Source organism: Thalassophryne amazonica, chromosome 4 (assembly GCF_902500255.1).
Source record: "Thalassophryne amazonica chromosome 4, fThaAma1.1, whole genome shotgun sequence".
NCBI lineage: Eukaryota > Metazoa > Chordata > Actinopteri > Batrachoidiformes > Batrachoididae > Thalassophryne > Thalassophryne amazonica.
In genome coordinates this window covers 129,443,778-129,464,511 of record NC_047106.1, presented here as the reverse complement: position 1 = coordinate 129,464,511, position 20,734 = coordinate 129,443,778, and the positions used below count along the sequence as shown (strand labels likewise).

The following is a 20,734-nucleotide window of genomic DNA, read 5'->3' as shown; positions in this document are numbered from 1 at the left end:
TTTTCTGCTTTGTGTTTTTAATGCTTCGCTCTTCATTATTGCCAAATATTCCTGAGTGAATTGTTAGCATAATTCCAGTTTACGTAGGTATTCAGTAATATAAATAAATAAAAAGGAACAATAGTGGGTTGGGTGGTGATGGACATTCATTGTGTGCAGACATTACTTTTCTGCTTTGAGGGTTGTTTTTTTTTTTTTATGTGTGTGGGTTTTTTTGTTCCCCCCCCCTTCCTTTAATCCCCTCTGAGGTTCACGTTGTGAATCAATGATGAAAACTAGCCAAATCTGAAGGCGTGGAGGCTGCCTGCCTCTTAAGCCTGTGATTATGCTTGAGAAGCCATTTTTGTTGTTGTTGTTTTTCTCTCTCTCTCCGTCTCTCTCTCTGTGTGTGTGTGTGTGTGTGTGTGTGTGTGTGTGTGTGTGTGTGTGTGTGTGTGTGTGTGTGTGTGTGTGTGTGTGTTGAGCAGTGATGTCAACCTACAGGACCTGAAGTGTATTTAATCAAAATACATTTCATGATGGTTTCTACACTTGAACTGAGCTCAGTGTGTTTGTATTAAAAAACAAAACAGTTTAATTCCTTTTCACAACAGCCACTTGGGGTCTCATGTACAAAGCATGCATATGTCCATCTCCATGCCAACGTTCAGATGTATCAAAAGTGAAATGATCGTGGAAATGTGCGGTGCGCCACACAAAAAATCCTGGCTAGCGTACACGTTTCTACAGCTATTGTTCCACTGTGGACATGTAAAGGTGATGCAGGGAACTGTTAATAGTGTGAAAACATGAAGTTATCAGAGTGATGTGCACATCAGAGACACAGTGATGAACAATTAACACACCCATGTTTGCAATTATATGGATGGATGTAAAAGCATGTGCAAAGTGATGTGTAAAATGGCACTAACAATGGCTGCGTTAGCGTTGTTAAAGCACCTTGCAAATGGTGAAATCCGACGTGAGCATGTACTCAGGGAACGCAAAGATTTACTTTCAAATGATGATAATTGGCTCATAAACTGATTTCGATTACCAAGACCACTGTTACTGGAGTTGTGCACAGAACTGCGGCCGGCCCAGAGCGCAATACGGCGAGGAGCCCCCGGGGTTGTTGACCATGCTGAGCGTCTTGGCATCATGGGCAGTCCAGCATGATCTGGCTGATCAGTCAGGCGTGTGCCAGTCAACTTTGCGCCGAGCCATGCCAGCTGTGTGGAACGCAATCATCCGAATTTCATCCAGGTACATTACAATATTACAGTGCTTTTTGCAGCAAGAGCCGATTTCCCGAATGTAATCGGAACTATTGAGGCGCCATCACATGAGGTTGTTTTTGTTAATAGGAAACATTTTTATTACATCAATGTTCAAATCATGTGTGGTGTGCATATGCGCATCAGGCTGTAGGTTGCATGGTGCGCAATGGAGGGGGCTGCTTGGTGGTTAAATAATTTATCCATGTAATTGTTCCTAATGAAAACTAGCATGGACACATTTGGACATCTGTGCATTCAGATATGTATTATTATTATTATTAATGTTTTTTTTCTTGATGGTGGAACTAGAGATCCTCTTAACAAGCCCCCAACTGTGTTCAGTACTTGTCAATAAAAGCATGTGTATTGTTTGTCACACACTGTCAGCTGCCGTGCACCTAACATCTTTTTACTTCAGTGTGTGCGCGCAGCTCAGTTCAGCATTTACACACACAAACATACTTATTTAATTTCCATCTTACAGTACAGCAAGCTGAGAGAAAGGTGAGCTAACCATAGCTTTCGTTGTTTTTGCACGCTGTCTCTGAAAGTTCTTTAAGTTTTACACACAACAACACAGATGATGGCGGGCGGCATCAGACACACAACACTCCACACTTGTGGTGGTGTCAGCATGACACAACCAAACTATTTGAATACATATTCAGATAGAGACGTGGCCAGGGAGGAGTTTGGTACATGTGTGCTAAATTTCACATTCAGTGGGATGTATAAACCGAACGTGTGTGGATTCATGTCTCTGCACACTTTGGTACATCTGAATATATTTTCAAACTCTGAGAGTTGGTCTTGATTTCAAATTGATGGGTCGTTATTGCTTAAATTTACTAACTCCATTAAGCTTTGGTCAAACAGAATAATAAAGCCATAAATAATGAGCCACATGTGGATTTGTCAGAAATTTCAGTGTTTATTCGAATAATGAGCCACGTATATGAACATTGTGCAAACAATTAAAACACTGCGAGTGATAGCGTCAGTGCGCACGGCGCAGCTCATCTGATCGATTATAATGAGATGTTAAATCTATCATAAACATACTTTTAACGCTGCTCATAAGAAGGAATAAACATGCAGCTGTTTTACCAAGCTATTACAATATAAACATTACAAATAATTACCTTTTAGACTGTTTCAAATACCTTCTTCACCTCATGAAGCACAGGAGGGAGAGAGGAAAAAAGCTCCAGATGAACCGGTCCTCTGCCATTCCAGAAGCGATTAGAGGTGTTTTCAACAGCCAAACTCTGACAGAAAATGATTAATCCACTACAAAATATTTTATATACAGCGTCCGGCGTACAAAGCACACACAACGAAGTGCATGAGAGGGCGGAGCCAAAATAGCCTGTCCTGTCCTCCTAGCTGCCAAGTACTTGGATAATGGGCTTTTAACAGTCTCGTCCTCACTACAAACATGCCTCTAACATCCTCGTTGTACCTTGTACACAAACTGCCCCGCTGCTTTTGCTAAATTTTGAACTTCTTCAAATTAGTGCCATTCTCAGAGATGAGCCTCGTTGGGCGAATATTCTGCCTCCACTATTCAGTCACATTTGTTGAATAACTGGACTCGTACCAAAAAAACATGCTACGTGGTTCATTATTCATCATTCATTATTCAGTGGAACCAGGGCTTTTTGCTTTAAAGCTCAGAAGTGAATCGTCCAGTATTTTAGCAAGAAACCAGATATGTCGTAACTGCGTCTTGTGGTATTTATTAATATACATTTTGTGTGTTGTACCGACATTAATGAGCCATCCAGAATGTCGGAGAGCAATGTTTATGTATGAGCCCAAATTTTAAATTGACAGTAGGTGAGAGTGAGCGTGTGAATGTGTCTGTCGGTTTGTGGCCCTGCTACGAACTGGCCGTCTGTCCAGGGTGTACTCCGCCTCTCACCCTACGACTGCTGCAATAAGCTCCAGCTCCCTGAATTTAAGTAAGCTTGTATAGAAAATGATTGTATGAGCCCACAGATGGGATGCCATTTCTAACACGTGTGTGTGTGTGTGTGTGTGTGTGTGTGTGTGTGTGTGTGTTTCAGAGGGTCTCAGGACTGTCTGATCCTGATTGGTTCTCCTCAACTACCATCTCTACTGGCAGCTATGTCACCACCGATCCTGAGCACAACTACTCCCGCACAGGTGAGGCTTAAGGGCCCCTGACACTTGTGCGACTTTGATCCATGCACTTGCATTGCACTCTACCGTGCACAAGAGTAAACTCGTCTCGGACTCGTTGTAAACCGGTATAAACTGTGTGAGGCTTTGTGCACGTGTGCAAAGAAAATTTTGAAATGTTCAGAATCTCCATCACCCGTTAATAACGTGAACTTCAAGTGAACATTGCTCAAACAAGTCAGAAACACTGCGTGCAAGTGATTGCATCAGTGCACCGCTACAAAGTGCAGCTCATCTGAACGATTATAACGATGTTAAATCTGTCATAAACATACTTTTATAGCTGCACATGAAGGAAAGAACATGCAACTGTTTTACCAAGCCATGACAATATAAACATGACAAATAATTACCTTTTTAGATGGCTCCATATGCTTTCTCCACCTCGTTCAGCGTGTGCGCATGAGAAAAGCTGCAGCTGGAACAGCCCACTGTGATTCCGGAAGTGAGTAGAGGCGTTTTCAACAGCCAACTCAAAGAGAAAATGATTAATCCTCTACGAAATAATTATTTTATATACTCGTCCAGCGCACAGCACGTGGCATCCAGTGGAACAAAGCATGGCGTGCAGCTGGGAAAACAGCAGGTGGGATCGTCATGATGATCTGTGTGCAAGTGCGTGGATCAAAGTCGTGCAAGTGTCAGGGCATCATCATTGTCCCCTTTAAGGGTTTTTGTCTTGCCCCATCCCCCTTTTTAGCTACACATACATTAAAATCTGCAGTGTTTACAGACTACAGGTGGATTTTTAGCACAATGCTGTTATGGCTGTCTGTCTCTGAGATCGTATTGGTGTGTGCAGTGGTCTCAAACCATGTTCCATTAAAGGCAAACAGGATGCCGATTTTAACTGCAGCCAAAGACTGCACCAGCTAATTTCAGTGATGAGCATCTCTCTCCTCAGCATGATATTTAAACATTGAAACTGTTTCAGTCTGTGGTTGGAATGAAATGATGCACCCTGTTTGCCCCTGACAGCACATGCTTTGAGGTCCTGATGTCACTTAATTTGTCTTTCACCTTACTCCTTATTTTGTTTTCCATTTCTTTCACTTTCCACTAGACCAATCTCCATCTGTCAGAGGTGACCTAGAAGAACAGAGAGAACATTTACCAGATGTCTCCTCTCCCTCTGAACATGGCTCCTGTAATAAGGATAGCGTATCCTCGGGCCATTCAGTTCCTGCTGCCAGTGCAATATTTGACAGCAGCACCATCCAACGCATCATTGACAAATACACAAAGGAGCTAACTATTTCACTTGGCGCTATTGGGACAACCACAGGTGGAGTATGCAGACATGCACAGGTTTATTACACGGACACACTTGCTCTAATATCAGACTGACCATTTGATGAATGGATGAATGATGACAGGTTTCATATCCGTTGTTTAGTGCTTCCTTCCACAGCTTGTTTCTATTTGTACATGGAAGTAGACTTACTGTTCATACTGTAATTTTTCTCTGTTTTTTACAAAAGGAGGAGGGTCACATGGGGTGCAGCCTGGCTCCTCGTTTTCCCACCAGGCCTCGACTCCAGTCTTGGAGAGGAGAACGGAGGAAGAACCTGGAGAGTCTTTTTCTCCACATCCATCCACTGCTCTGCATGTGTGTTATCTGTGGAAGTATTAGTCATTGACCATTCCATTGTTGGGCATAATATGCTTAAAATGTGAAATTACGAAAAGCTGAAGCTAAAATGCGAAAATACACACATATACTGCACATAGCATACAAAAAAACGAATGTTTGAGTGAGATAGCTAGAATATTTTCCTGAGTTGAAAGATGGAACAGGGCAGCACGGTGGCTTAGTGGTTGGCCGCCTCACAGCAAGAAGGTCGTAGGATCACTTCCCACCTGGGTCTTTCTGTGTGGAGTTTGCATGTTCTCCCTGTGTTTGCGTGGGTTCTGTCTGCTCTGGCTTACCTCCACATCCACAAACATGCAGTTTAGATGAATTGGAGATTTTAAATCGGCCATAGGTGTGAATGTTTTTGTCTGTCTATATGTGACCCTGCTATAGACTGCCATCCTGTCCAGGGTGTACCCTGCCTCACACGCTATGCTATGGCTACTAGGATAGGTTCCAGCCCCCCATGACCTTTAATTGAAGTAAGCGGGTATAGAAAATGGATGAACAATGGAACATAAGATTCATCATGGTGCCAGTCAAGTTAAGTGGTATGTTCCAAGTTTCCATGATGGAAAATATTCATTTCATTGCATGAAGGGAAAACATTGTTTTATGACACCTAAACAGATCTGTATCTAATATTTTACTAAAAACTAGACTGGTGCTTTTTCTCTGAGCAGTACCAGCAGCAGGGCACAAATATTGAAGTTCAAAATATTGAACTTTTCTGATTGTTTTGAGATGCACATGTATATAGTTGCATTGTTGTTGCTGTTCTTACTGTTGGTTTGTCGAACCAGCAGAAGTCTCTTGTGCAGAGTCTCAACTGTGCAAAGCACAAAATGCATTAAATATAACATATGAAATCAGAAGAAACCACTTCCTAACAAAATGTTGTTAATTGACTGTGCAGTGCATCTGGAAGGTTTTCACAGCACTTCACTTTTTCCACATTTTATGTTAGTCTTACTCCAAAATGGGTGAAATTCATTTTTTTTTCCCTCAAAATTCTACACACAATACCCCATAATGAAAATGTGAAAGTATTTTTTTGTTGTTGTTTTCTAGATTTTTGCATACGAGTATTTATTAAAAAAAAAAAAAAAAGAAATCACATGTACGTATTCAGAGCCTTTGCCATGAAGCTCAAATTTTTGCTCAGGTGCCTCCTGTTTCCACTGATCATCCTTGAGATGTTTCTACAGCTTAATTGGAGTCCACCTGGAGTAAATTCAATGGATTGGACATGATTTGGAAAGACATATAAGGTCCCACAGTTGACAGTGCATGTCAGAGCACAAACCAAGCATGAAGTCAAAGGAATTGTCTGTAGACCTCCAAGACAGCTGACCGCCCATCTTAACTGAGGGATTGGAGAGAAGGGCCTTAGGGAGGTGACCAAGAACCTGGTGGTCCCTCTGTCAGAGCTCTAGCATTCCTCTGTGGAGAGAGGAGAACCTTCCAGGACAACAGTCTCTGCAGCAATCCATCAATCAGGCCTGTATGGTAGAGTGGCCACACAGCAGCCAATCCTTAGTAAAAGGCACACGGCAGCCCACCTGGAGTTTGTCAAAAGGTACCTGAAGGATTCTCACTACATATTACTATACATTGGATAAGAAACAAAATTCTCTATTCTGATGAGACAAAGATTGACCACTGGTGTGAATGCCAGGTGTCATGTTTGGAGGAAACCAGGCACCATCCCTACAGAGAAGCATGGTGGTGGCAGCATCATGCTGTGAAGATGTTTTTCAGCGGCAGGAACTGGGAGACTAGTCAAGATTGAGGGAAAGATGAATGCAGCAATGTACAGAGACATCCTGGATGAAAACCTGCTCCAGAGTGCTCTTGACCTCAGACTGGAGCGATGGTTCATTTTCAGCATCACAATGACCCTAAACACACAGCCAAGATATCAAAGGAGTGGCTTCAGGACAACTCTGTGAATGTCCTTGAGTGGCCCAGCAAGAGCCCAGACCTGAATCTGATTGAAGAGAGAAGAGAGATCTGAAAATAGCTGTGCATCAAAGCTCCCCATCCAACCTGATGGAGCTTGAGAGATACTGCAAAGAGGAATGGACAAAACTGCCCAAAGATAGGTGCACCAAGCTTGTGGCCTCATATTCAAGCTGCCAAAGGTGCATCAACAAAGTATTGAGCAGTGGGTGTGATTACTTATGTACGTGTGATTTAAATGGACTGCATTTATATAGCGCTTTTCCATCTGCATCAGACACTCAAATGCCAAATGATGTCAGGGTGCTGCCATACAAGGCACTCACTACACACCGGGAGCAATAGGGGATTAAAGGCCTTGCCCAAGGGCCCTTAGTGATTTTCCAGTCAGGTGGGGATTTGAACCCATGATCTTCTGGACTCAAGCCCAACACCTTAACCACTAGACCACCACCTCCCCTTGCAAGTACATTCCACATCCTAAGGAAAATTAGAATACCACTAAATGTATGATGTTACACTGAAAAAAAAAATGCTTACTTTGCTTTTTATTTAGCATTTTTGGAGAATTGCTACAAATTAAAATCAATTGGCAAGTTTTTTTTGGGGGGGGGCGGGGGGGGCATGAAAAGTTTAATTTTTTTTCCTTTTTTTAAACAGGATACTGACACTATGGTTCAGCCATCATTTGGGCACTTCACAGATGAGGGCTTGTCACCGAGTGAGGACAAGAACTCTTTCAGACCTCTGATTGGCCATCTAGCAGATCAATCAACCTACCTACCCGAGGAACAGAGAACCTCTGCTATGGAGCATCTGGTCGGTCACCCGTCTGCTCACTCATCCATGATCGCTCACCGTCCGGGCCAGACTGCTTCAGTGAGCTTGGATCAAAGTGGGTGGGATTCCACTCGCTGTATGATTGGGAGACTCTCCAATCATTCGAGCTCTCGTTGGCTAAGGATTAGCCAGGATGTCCATCCAGGACGCACTGGTCAGATGGAATTGGAGCAGTCATCCATGTGTTTGGATGAAGGGCATGAAGAGAACCAGATGAGACCACTGCTTGGGGAGGTGGATGAATCTGTGGGGCAGCAGAGTGAAAGCTTAGGTATACTAAAATGTGCACTGTGATGTCACACTCTAGAGATGTGTAGATCCCAAGCAGCTGGTGCCAATAGGTTGCATGATCTCCATCTAGGTGGGGAAGGAAGAAAAAAATCAGTAATCTGCAATTTACCAATCAGGCTGAATCTGTTTGAACTTTAAGGATTTTACTGATTCTAAAAAGTTAAACATCAGTTTTGTCTTGTATAGAAGTAATTCAGTGACCTAAACACTAAAATCAATTGAAGTGACATGAACAGAGAAATGTACAATGAATTTTAAGTACAAATGTATGCGTGTATACACACACACTATGGCGCATTAATGTCACATTGTCCTACAACATCTCCAGATGTCACCTTTCACAGTCAGAGAGGTTTCTAAAAGATTTAACAGTAACTGGATGATTTGAGTGCCAATGGAGTCCTTGAATATTTTGTCTTTTTTTTTTTTTTTGCTGTGCTCATGTTTAACTCATCCAGAGTGGGGCAAGAATTCAGCTTTGACTTGAATTAATCTGTTGTTGTACACAGGTGAAATGACTTATGTGGATCTTGGAGTGTCACAGCCACTGTTACCAGCTGAAGTCCACTCCCACAGTGTTTCTGTCCCCTTTGTGAGTCCACTTCCACAGGACCAGATGGTGCAAAGCCAAATCACCTCAGCAGCACAGGACTCAGACAGGACTCAATGTAAGGTGGAAATATTATGTAGCAATGTTCAAAATGACCTTTTTTGTGTGTATGCGTGTGTGTAGCATCATTTTAAAGCACTGTGAATATCTGTCAGATGTAAAAGCTCTATATCCAGGTGCAGTACAGGTAAATTTCTTGGATGGTTAATGAAGTCAAATATGGAATTTCTTTTGAGTACAGAATACATTTTGTTCATTCAGAGAGATATTTGCATGCTAGAAATTAAAACGACTAGAATTTCAGAACTCACAAGAATTCTTAATTTAGGTTGGTAAAATTTATCATTGCACCACCCAGGAGCTTAACCTCCACCACCTTCACCTATGACTTTCATATCTCAACTTGTCAGAACTCTTATGTCACAGTATGTCTGTAAAGTTTGATGTTGATACTACTTTTTATCAGTTCTTAAGTTGGGGTGCTAAAACACACAGACAAATGGGATGGTTTGAAAACATTGCCACCCTCTCAGGGGTTATAAAGTCTCACTGAGACAACACACGTGATCAAATCATTTGGTGGAAAACAGTTCTCCCCATCACACATCAGTTACATCTGATGTGTTGATGACGCAATACATTCTTGGTCAGTTTCTGGCTATTTGTGATGAGGAGAATTGACCAGAGTGCCTTGGGTTCATTTCTCTGGTATGAGTGCTCTTGAACAAGGTTCCTAATCCCCAAGTTGCTCCGAGTGTGCAACTGAGTGAGTTACGTGGCGAAGTGCTGATGTGTGGGTGAGTGGTCCGTCCAGCGCTTTTGTTGGCAATGAAAGGTTTACTGACCTTAAATTTGCAGACAGTGTTGTGATTTTTGCTGAATCCATGGATGTCTTGAGTGCGACAATTGATAAAGCTGAGTGAGGAGTCTGAATGTCTGGTTTCTCTGTTGTTCTGGATGCAGACTAAAGTCCAAGCTTTGAATGACTTTCTGGACTCAACCATCAGAAATGTACTTATATACACTGAAATTGTCGAACTTGTAGAGATTCTGAACTGACATGTTCATGTCTCTGGGTGCTAGGACACTGAGATCAAGAGACACTTGGGAAGAGCTTTTGGAATTATGAGGCATTTGGTGATGCTGATACCTTCACAAGAGAAGGAAGGTCAAACTCTTAAAGGTCCTGGTGTTGAGACTTGGATGCTAGCCAATGTCTTATGCAACGACTGCATGTCTTTGATAGTAGGTGTCTTTGGACGATGCTTGGGTACTGCTGGAATGACTCTTTGCCAAATGTGGTTAATTAGGGAGAGTCAGATGATGATCACTTGCATTGTGATAGAAGATCTACTTCGCGATTTTGGCCGTGTGGCACGTTTCCCTGGGCACGATCCAGTGCCTGGGCAAGACCTAGGGGACACACGTTCCACCTGGTCGTGGCAGATAGATGATTACTTTCAAAAAGTGACATCATACTGGTTGTCTGCCCAAGTGGTTGCCATCCAGGAGCTAATGTGGCTCCGTGGTGTCGTGAATATGCCAATGTGCATTACCAGAGGCCTGTGAATATGCCAATGTGCATTACCAGAGGCCTGAAGGTGTGTTTGTAGTTTGTTGTTGTGAACCACAAGTCAAACATTGTTAAATAACCTTTTTTTTGTGATTTACAATTCTAGAATTAAAAATAAATAAATAAATCTGGTTTCCTGGACAGAAAGTGTTTTTTTATAACTTTCCCTTCCCTGCCTATGTTTTACAGTCTCAGATTCATTCCACCCTCTGCTGGCTGAGGTCACCCACAATGAAACGACGGACCCTCCATGACTGTTGACCCACATGAACGTGAAGTTTCAGACTCTGTTGGAGGACTCGTCCCATCACAGAGTGTGGTGCAGAATTTTTCCACGCACTTTGAAACAGAGTTTGAGACTCATGCTGATCCGTCTGTAGAGTCTGTATCATCGCCAGAGCAGCTTCGAGCAGAAGAACCGCCACTCTGTCCGACTGCTTCATCAGGTTTACACGAGTCCTTCTGCCAACTCGTCACCTCACAGTGCCGCCCCCATGACTCAGTCTTCATGGTGTCTTCTACTGCTCAGGAAGTGGAGCTGGCAGCAGGTGTTCTGTCCAGTTTAACCATCTGTGACCCTGCGGCAAACATTGAAATGCCAACGCCAGAGGAAATGGAAGCACAACGAAGCTGCACATCAGAAAAACACAAAGATTCAGTGGAATTTAGTGACCCAGCTGATCTCATGTCAAAGTGGACATCAAACCTGCAAACTGCTGCTCCATTAATGGATAAAATGTTGGTATGGGTGTTTCTCCTTTCTTTCATTCTTTCTTTGGTTCACATTTGCACTGATTTGTTCCGAAGGGTGTGCTACAAGTATGAAACAAATTAAACATGTATTTTATAACTTGGAATTGTGTGCTGTGATGGGTAAGAGTGGTCTGCCCTTTCTTATTAGGAGACTCTAAGTGAGAAAGGCATCCTGGAGCAGTCTGAGATAACTCTAGTCAGCCTGACAGACACCACGCTGCAGGACCAAGATGCATCTCTTCCCAAAGTAATGCAGTTGGATGTTTTAGTGGTTTTTGACAAGTGTCAAAAGTGTCTCATCTCTTCTTTTTACAAAACTTTTTTTTTTTTTTGAAGGAGTTGGAATCAACTTTGCTGGCAGAGGAGACACCAGAAGAAGGAGACAAATTTCATCCAGGTAAGTAAGTCCCTTCAGCTTCTCCCTTGTTTCGCTCTGGGTCACCACAGCAGAGCAAAGTTGTTTACATGTTGATTTGGCACAGGTTTTCCATTACATGCACTTCCCTACAGAACTCCACATTACATGGCGTATGGGCAGAGGTGGCCTTGAACCAATAACCTTCCATTCTGGAAAAAAGTGCACTTAACCAATTGGCCACCACCCCTGCCAACAAATTACATCCAGGCCAAAAAACAAATCAAAACCCAGAAACAAGAATTGATTATTAAAACATCCCCATCTTAAAACATACTGGATCCTATTACAGTTACGACATAACACACTGCAAGACATATTTCTGTATGATCCTGGCATAATGAGCAGTCATATCGCGGAGTCACACAGGCTTAATTCTCATGAAAGCAAGTTTTTTTTCTGCCATGCCTCAAAATGTCCTCATGTCAGATCTTCATCTACATCCATCCTTAAATGTAGTGACCCCTATTCAAGGCACAGGCCTGACTTATTCATTGCTGTTCTGTGTGTAAATGTACAGTGCACCCAGAAAGTATTTACATCACTTCACGATTTCATCATTTTATTATGTTACAGCTTTATTCCAAAATGGAGTAAATTTAGGTCTGGGCTCTGGCTGGACCACTCGGGGACATTCACAGAGTTGTCCTGAAGCCAGTCCTTTGATATCTTGGCTGTGTGCTTAGGGTCATTGTCCTGCTGAAAGATGAACCGTCGGCCCAGTCTGAGGTCAAGAGCGCTCTGGAGCACATTTTAATCCAGCAGCACCTCTCAAGCTGCATCAGGTTGGATTCAGGTTGTTTCCGGATCCACTATAGAGTGAAAGATTACCTCAGTTGTCATTCTCCTGCTACACACAGGGGAACATTGTTTATTCCAATATAGAAATCTGTTTTTTGCTGTTTGGAAACAAGATCTTCAACATAATATTTCAGAGAATTAATCACTAGTTCAGTTTTACAACCACTCACAGCAGATATGTGGTCATGCTGTCATAATCTGTGACTCTGGCCCTAGAAAATGACATGAATTTGCCTTACAAACATTTAGGACCAGCCTAAGACTAAAAAGAGCATCCTGGAGAGAATTAAATGCCAACTGCAAATTGTCAACAGCACGTTGAACAGAATCAGCAATGCGATGAATTACTGTGTCATCCACATAAAGATGGACATCAGTCACTGAGAGCATAAAAGGGAAAAGAACAGGGTCTAAAACTGAACCCTGCAGAACACTGTAAACCCCTAAAACTAGGGATGCACTGATAACAGTATCAGGTATCCGCCCGATCCCATATTCATTTACTCATACTTGTAATCATAAAATGTGTCCGATACTCTGTGACGTGATACAGCTTTACAGCAGCCTGATGTCAACCTCTCTGTGGGATTTTCATGCGCACACACTCTGAAATTCGTACGTCAATGCTGTCCTTTAATTGGCTGAGAGCCAATCCAGTCCATCATGCGGAGAAAATTCACACACACAGAGTAAATAAGAAGTCTTGCCTGTTCGTGGAATTCATCATCATACAGTCCCGAAGAATAATCCACATAAAGCCCCTTGAGTTTGGAACAGAACTTCTGAAAATACTTTCATTCCTCATGTGGCTGGAAAAAAGTTCCTCTGTGACTTTGGCACTTTGTACCGCAGTTCCTCCATCAGAACTCAGATCAGGGCTTCAGCAGTGGAGGTTGTCCATCAAGTTGGTGAGTTTCAGCCCTTGGTGTGGGTGTTCAGACGTCTCGGTGCACTACAGGGGTAATCCGTTTGTGAAATCTCTGTGACGCTATGTTTGGACCATCCGCTCGCTTCCACAAGCTGCACTTTATGCCAGAAGTTGGTTCACTGCGAGCCTCATTCATTAAACGGCTCATTTAGCACAGACAACGGACAATTCTGTCTGAACATGAGGAAATTATCCAATCATTCACAAAGGAAAAATAAAATAATGTTAAAATTACTACATTTTGCTTCCTTGTGTCGTGACAGCGTGTGCGCACGATGCCATGTGTGCGTAAGCTGTGCTCCTCCAATATTACATGTTCCACCTTTTGGGGGGGATTTACGGTTTGTATTTGTGTATGTTACCTTGTACATTTAATTAATTTAATTAAAAGTTAAAAATAGTGTGGAGAGTGAAAGACTATTTAGCTCGTTGTAGATAAAAACAGAAACAGTCTCACAGCTGACAATGCAGAGAAGCTGCTTTTCATCAAAATAAATCTGCCCCTCACATTTTCAGAAAAGGAGTTTAGTCCTCACAGACATAAAGTTAGTGATGGACAGTTTCAGTTCAGTTATTGCTGTGGTATATTTTGTAGTGCTAAAGTTACATTTAAGTGAGATGTTTGGCAGTGTCATGTTTGTTAAGAAACACAATTAATGTTAAAGGACAATTTGTTGTAGTCAAAAAGTGATGTTACATGATTTAAGTGAAATGTTTGTAAATAAAAACAAAGCTAATGATATTGATAGCAGCTACAGTCAAAAAGTGAGGAACAAATGATGAATAAAACATGTTTTCAAAGTCATCATAAAACTGTAATGGTATCATTAATTATTTGTATCGGTACTCGGTATCGAGGAATACCCAGGAGTACCAAGTACTCGTACTTGTACTCAATCTGGAAAAAAGTGGTATCGGTGCATCCCTTCCTAAAACGTGAATTATCTGCAAAACGTGAATACTGAATGAATATCTCCTGAAATGTGAACGCAGGTCTTGCAAAACATAGTAAGTCGCAAAACGTTCAGTTGTTTTTTCATGATTTGGTGTATGTGCTTGGCTGAGGACCCAATTGTGTGAAGCTCCGTCTGTGGGATTGATTGTGCACCTCTCACTTTCACTGCACCATGGGGCTTCGCATCACCCCTCAGTGGACTTGTGCGTTGCCTTGACACTTGCCTGAATTTGATCCCCACATTGACAGGAAATCTGGCGTGCCAACGAGTAAACCTGTTGTAAACTGTGCGTACCAGTGCGCAAAGAAAATTTTGAAATGTTCTGGCATGCATTAATTTTCGTGAACTAGTCGTGAAAATTGCCCAACCTATTCAAAAACACTGTGTATAATTGTGCGCAGTGCATCTGAACTTGAACTTGAGATTATAACGAGATGTTACATCTATAAGAAACATAACTTTACAGATACATTATCGAACCTATGAAAATGCAACTGTTTTACCAATACATTGCTATATAGATATTATAAATAATTACCTTTGAGACAAGATTCCAAATGCGTTCTCCACCACATGATATGCATGAGACAACCTGTAGCTGTAGATAATTTCTCTGTGATTCTGGGAGCGATGAGAGAATGGTTTCATCAGCCAAGTTCTGAGAGCAAATGAGTCATCGGATATGAAATGATTATTTTACATAGTGTGGCGTCAAGCCAGACACAATGGCACGACGAATTGCACGGCAGTGCAGGGATCAAATTCATGCAAGTGTCAAGGTGCACAGGTGGGTGAACAATCCAACACTTCGTGAATTCTGCTTCATGATTAAGAGTCGACATCAAAGGATCAAAAAGTAACGTCGCTAAGAACGCTTGGCCGCCACAAGCCAGTTATCCCTGTGGTAACTTTTCTGACACCTCTTGCGTAAAACCCAAAAAGATCATGAGGCTCCACTTTCATGGTTTGTATTCATACTGAAAATCAAGATCAAGTGAGCTTTTGTCCTTCTGCTCCACGGGAGGTTTCTGGTATTCAGTTGCAGCAAAATTAACGGTTCACAGATATTCACAGTTTGTGTACATTTTCATGAATGGTTTGTGGATAATTCATGATTTGCAGCAGATTCACATTTTGGGGGTCAACAATCACCACAGACCCTTCAAGGAATTCTGATTATCGGGTTTCACAGACAAGCCAAAATCCTGCAATTACTGCAAAAGTACTTGATGGTAAACTGTATCAAAGGCCTACCAGCAGTATGAACTCTGAATTGTTAATATTTGTGTTGATATGAGAGTCGCTTCAGAAGTAATGCCTTTCACAAGAGGATTGTTATAAACAGTAGTTGCACTTCCTGTCTTCCCTTTTATGCAGTGTTTCTGGAGTTTCACTGGGGCCCGAGCAAAGACCCGCAAGAAGTCTTTCTGCAGAAGAGAGAGGCTCTCATGCAGAAATCATCCCAAAGGGTGGAAGAAATCAAAGCCAAACAGATGCTTGTCATGACCCAAAGTCAGAGTCAAGGTCCATCTGAAGCTGGAAAACTGTCTAAAGCAAAGCAAACTCAGCAAATTACATGCACGGCCAAATCAAGGCCAAAAATGAAGAGCAGTACTGCCCCAAAAGCAGACAAAGTTGGAAGCTTCAAGCACAGAAAGATGCACAAGACCCCTCCAGGTATCAGCTTTAAGTAATTTATTTACTGAGATATAAATGAAAATAAATTGGAAATTGAAATCAGCTGAAGTTTGCCAGAAGAGTTGGGGGAGACTTTTATGGAAAAAAGAAACTGTGTGTCTACCATGATGTTGTCTTTGATGGATCAATAGATTGAAGTTATGCTTTACTTCACCAGTTAATATATTTCACCAATCACATCCACCGTTGTTCTTGACAGTTGTCATGAAGCTCTTGGGGCCTTCCCTCACTAGTCTTTATTATTACTCTGTGTTTGGAGTGAGCCTGCTCTAAGCAAAACGACTACACCCTACCACATTGTTTGTATTTATTACTGATTAACCCTCCAGAGTCAGTTGACGCACCTCCGCGTCAAAAGTCGCATCACTTAATTAAGCAGACGTAGCACACAGTCTGCTTCAATCTGCTTGTGTATTGAACGTGTGGAATTCAACCTGCACACCACTTTTTAAATTTTGTTAACAGGCCAAGTGTAACTTGAATTATGATGATTAATCTACGCAAGTTTTTTTGGGGGGGGGGGGGATAATATTTTCATATTTCCTGTGCGTTTGGCAGATACCGCAGCAAAAAAGACTCATTTCCTCATTCAGCTGCAGGAGAGAGGGGGCTGGGAAGAAAAAAGACTCCCTCATCTTCAGCAGAAGAAAAGGGTGTTATCATTGGTGAAAAACTCAGGAGCTAACCATTCAAAATCGCCAGCTCCATGGGTTTGATGACAACCCACAGACCCCACGTGGGTGACCTTGTGTGCGTGTGCGTTTTGCTTACGGGACTATTCTTCCATCTCTGTCTGCAACAACAAACAAGTAAAAAAAAAATACATATTTTTCTTTATCACTTGTGTAAAATATATTGCCTAATAAACAATGATCCCCAATCCACGTAATTTCGTTGCTGAGAGAAGAAAGTTGTGGTTTCATGTGGAGCGAAAAGCAGAAGACAATCCGTTTGAAAGTTGTGTGATATTTGCCGTGCTTTGAGTGTGTTTTAGTGTGTGCGGTTGAGTGTTTTAGCGTGTGTGGTGAAGTTATGAACTGCATGAAGACAATTGAAGTGCAGTGCACGTCAACGGAGTCTGAACCAGAGCGTGATCAATCTGTAGATTGATTCACTGATCTGTGTGCACAGATCTACACAGTGGATTGGGCTGTACGCCTCTCTGTTCACCTTCTCCAGGACTTGGCGCTGCAGAACTCCACCCCAGCGCTGAGTCCTGGAACACAGAACAGGCTCCAGGCGCAGAGAACACAGGAGTTCAGGTTGAAACCCCCCAAAACACCTTTTTCTTTGTTTGTTTGGCCACTAACACATTCAGGACAGTCTGTACCAGCACCAATAAAAATGCTACAACCACAAGGAATTGGGGAAAAATACACATGGATATTGAGGTGAAATATATACAAATTCTTGGAGCTTCTGATGAGCATTGGACAAGAATTGTTTTTCTGAGTGGCACAAATACAATTTGTGTGGCATCTGATTGCATGTAAATAGCCACAAAAGAATGCCTGAAGCATTTCCTGCGTTTTAATGTGAATTGTTGTATCTAACTTTTTTATGCTACATTTTTACATATATTTTTGAAATTTGCAATTTATATTTACATTCTAAGTTATAAAAATGGTTCTTTAAACATATTTCTGGTTTTCACAATAAGAAAAAACAAACTTTTTTCTGATTCAAATTCTAGGTTTTGGAGTGAATTTAGGGTCATTTTTAATGCAGTATGTCAGAATGAAAGAAAAACTGTAAAGTCTCACAGGTGAGGTTGTGCTGAAAAGAATGACACCAAACAAGGCCAGGTAAACAGTTTTTTAAGGTAAATTAAGAAGCTAAACCAAAAGTAGTCAAACACCCAAAAAATAGCCAAGACTCCAAAGGGTTAAGGAAACTCCAAGCAACGTGGAAATGTTCTCATATCATCTTCATTCTCTTTAAAAGGAAAAACTGGCTTTAAAGGTGATCATTTAGATGTCAAAGGCTTTGCACTGAGTTTCTACTTTGAGTTCTGTATTTTCAGTTTAATCTTTATGAAGTATTAATTGCTCAGAAGAGGAAGCTGTTATTATTGTTGTACCATGAACCTACCCAGCAAATAAATTCTGCATCCAGTATGTGGGTTTTTTGTTTTATTTCTCCCCATTCAGTGGCTGAGGTGAAGGTGTGCACACCTGAGCAGAGGAAGCAGAATGTTTCTGACATGCACCAGAGAACTAGGAGGTAGTGTAAAAAGTGCACGCCACATCGTGCTGAGTTCCCATCATGCTTCTGCCTCTCCAGATTGTCCCGGACGCGCTACAGTGGAAACTACTGCACAAAATGTAGATGAAACTTGCCGGGTTCCTTCATTTGAGTACTAGTCTGAAAGTTAATTCGGACTAATGTAGCTGTTCTTTGTTTTTGTTTAGCCAAAGTCTCCCATAATTTCTAGTGTTGGACTTAATCTTGTATCTGAGGCGTAAGTAATTGAGCCTTTCCAGTCTAATGATGTGATTCACTGTGACGGGTGAATATTATTATTGTTTTACAGACTTTATGAGCAGCTGGAGGAGGTGAAGCATCAGAAGGAGCTGAGGAGCAGATGTGAAGTTTCAGCTAAAAACAGACTGAAAGCAAAAGAATTCCACAAGGTAAAAATGATGGGAAAAAATGTTTGGATTTTACATTTTAGAAGATATACTCATTACAGAGTTTTAGATGCCAAATTGCGCTTTTCAGTACCTGTAGGTTTTTGTGACAAAAAGCTTTTGTGTGTGTGTTTTTCTTTAACAGAAAACCTTACAGAAGCTTCGTGCCAAGCAGCCTCGCCAGTAATCAACACGCGACCTTTACTCACTGCACAGTCTGACCTTAAATCCGTCATGATCTTTGTAATAAAGCATATTTATTTTTAATTACTTGTCTTATTTACTCAGTTAACCTGATGAGCAGCAAACAAAAATCAAACACAATCATTTGAAATAATTTATTAAACATTTATCATTTAACATTTATATTTTCATTTAATTACATGAACAAAACTGTTTAAACTTGAAATCCAGCAAACCTTTGGCTTTAACAAAACAGCTGTATACAAAATGCTGAGTGAAATATTACCTAGTTAGTCACCTGTGGTATCTTTTCAACATCCAGTCATGAATTGATCACTACAGATGTCAGTCACAGCATTTTGTCAAAATGACCACTTCACATACCTCGATTCAGAATTCTGACTTCATGCTTTTGTTTCTTGACGACACTCCGATACAAAACCCGCAATGCATTCTGGTCTGTTTGCTTTAATGGTGGCAGTAAGCGTTAACGAAACATTCAACAGAGTGTTCTTGATCAATCAATCACAGTTGAGTGTGATTTGCGTGTCGCGTAACAGGCTCATGGTGATGGACAACAAGTTTTCAAATGTTTGTGTTCTTATTGTGCTGTTACTTAAAATGATTGTGGTCTAAATGTACAGCACAGAGAAGCACGATTATAAAACCTTGACTCCATTATGATTGTCAATCATCACGTTATGTCATCTGAAGTCAAAGTATTTGCTTAATTTAAGACTATTGCTTAATTTAAGATGCCAAAAAGGTATAATTTAGACAATCTGCCTAGACGTTATGGGGTAAAATTTCAATCGGTAACTCTGAAAACAACTGGCAGGGGTGGTGGAAAAGCAGTTCACTGCATTTGTTTCCAGTGCAAAAGGTTCCTGGTTCAAAACCCCACCCATATCTATTCTGCATATAATAAGGAGCTGTGTCAGGAAGGGCATCCGGCATAAAAGTTATGCCAAATAAACAGGTCCACTTTGGATCTGCTACAGCGACCCTGAAACGAGTAACTGAAGGCACTCTGAAAACTACTGTATGTGCTGTTTTGAAATTTTGGATTCTGGTATGTACAGACAATGATCAGTGAACCTCCTATTGTAGGCTGTGTTGGTGTTTTATACTAAAATTAGGCCTGAAACGATGAGACGAGTAACTCGACTCATAATTCGTTTACAAAAAATGTTTGAGGCAAATTCTGTCTTGAAGCTCCATTTAAGGTTGTACACACAGTAAGGAAAATAAGTATTTGAACACCCTGCGATTTTGCAAGTTCTCCCACTTAGAAATCAAGGAGGGGTCTGAAACTTTCATCTTAGGTGCATGTCCACTGTGAGAGACATAATCTAAAAAAAGAAAAAAAAAATCCGGAAATCACAATGTATGTTTTTTTTGTTTTTTTTTTTGTATGTTACTGCTGCAAATAAGTATCTGAACACCTATCAACCAGGAAGAATTCTGGCTCACACAGACCTGTTAATTTTTCTTTAAGAAGCCCCCTTATTCTGCACTCTTTACCTGTATTAATTGCACCTGTATAAAAGACACCTGTTCACACACAATCAATCACACTCCAAGCTGTCCACCATAGCCAAGACCAACAAGCTGTCTAAGGACACCAGGGACAAAACTGTAGACCTGCACAAGGCTGGGATGGACTACAGGACAACAGGCAAGCAGCTTGGTAGAAGACAACTGTTATGATTATTTATTAGAAAGTGGAAGAAACACAAGATGACTGTCAATCTCCCTCGGTCTGGGATTCCATGCAAGATCTCACTTTGTGGGGTAAAGATGATTCTGAGAAAGCTCAGAACTACACAGGAGGACCTGGTCAATGACCTGAAGAGAGCTGGGACCACAGTCACAAAGATTACATTAGTAACACATGATGCTGTCATGGTTTAAAATACCTGCAGTGCAGCAAGGTCCCCCTGCTTAAGCCAGCACATGTCCAGGCCCGTTTGAAGTTCAGTGACCATCTGGATGAT

The 20,734-nt window shown here is 41.5% G+C and overlaps 1 protein-coding gene and 1 non-coding gene across 3 annotated transcripts in view; both read left to right on the top strand.

The window, feature by feature from the left end:
- The window catches only part of cep295 (centrosomal protein 295), a 51,562-nt gene extending 40,807 nt beyond the window's left edge, over window positions 1–10,755 (top strand). For both annotated transcript variants that reach the window (XM_034168549.1, XM_034168548.1), the window contains exons 18-23: window positions 3,329–3,428; window positions 4,528–4,749; window positions 4,946–5,073; window positions 7,720–8,170; window positions 8,700–8,858; window positions 10,563–10,755. In XM_034168549.1, coding sequence (XP_034024440.1) covers window positions 3,329–3,428; window positions 4,528–4,749; window positions 4,946–5,073; window positions 7,720–8,170; window positions 8,700–8,858; window positions 10,563–10,627 — 1,125 coding nt within the window. In that variant the 3' untranslated portion in view covers window positions 10,628–10,755. The remainder of the gene's footprint in view (window positions 1–3,328; window positions 3,429–4,527; window positions 4,750–4,945; window positions 5,074–7,719; window positions 8,171–8,699; window positions 8,859–10,562) is intronic.
- LOC117509683 lies at window positions 261–335 on the top strand. The gene has a single exon (XR_004560475.1). It is a non-coding gene; the product is annotated as a small nucleolar RNA U2-19 (small nucleolar RNA).
- Window positions 10,756–20,734: the final 9,979 nt, after the last annotated feature.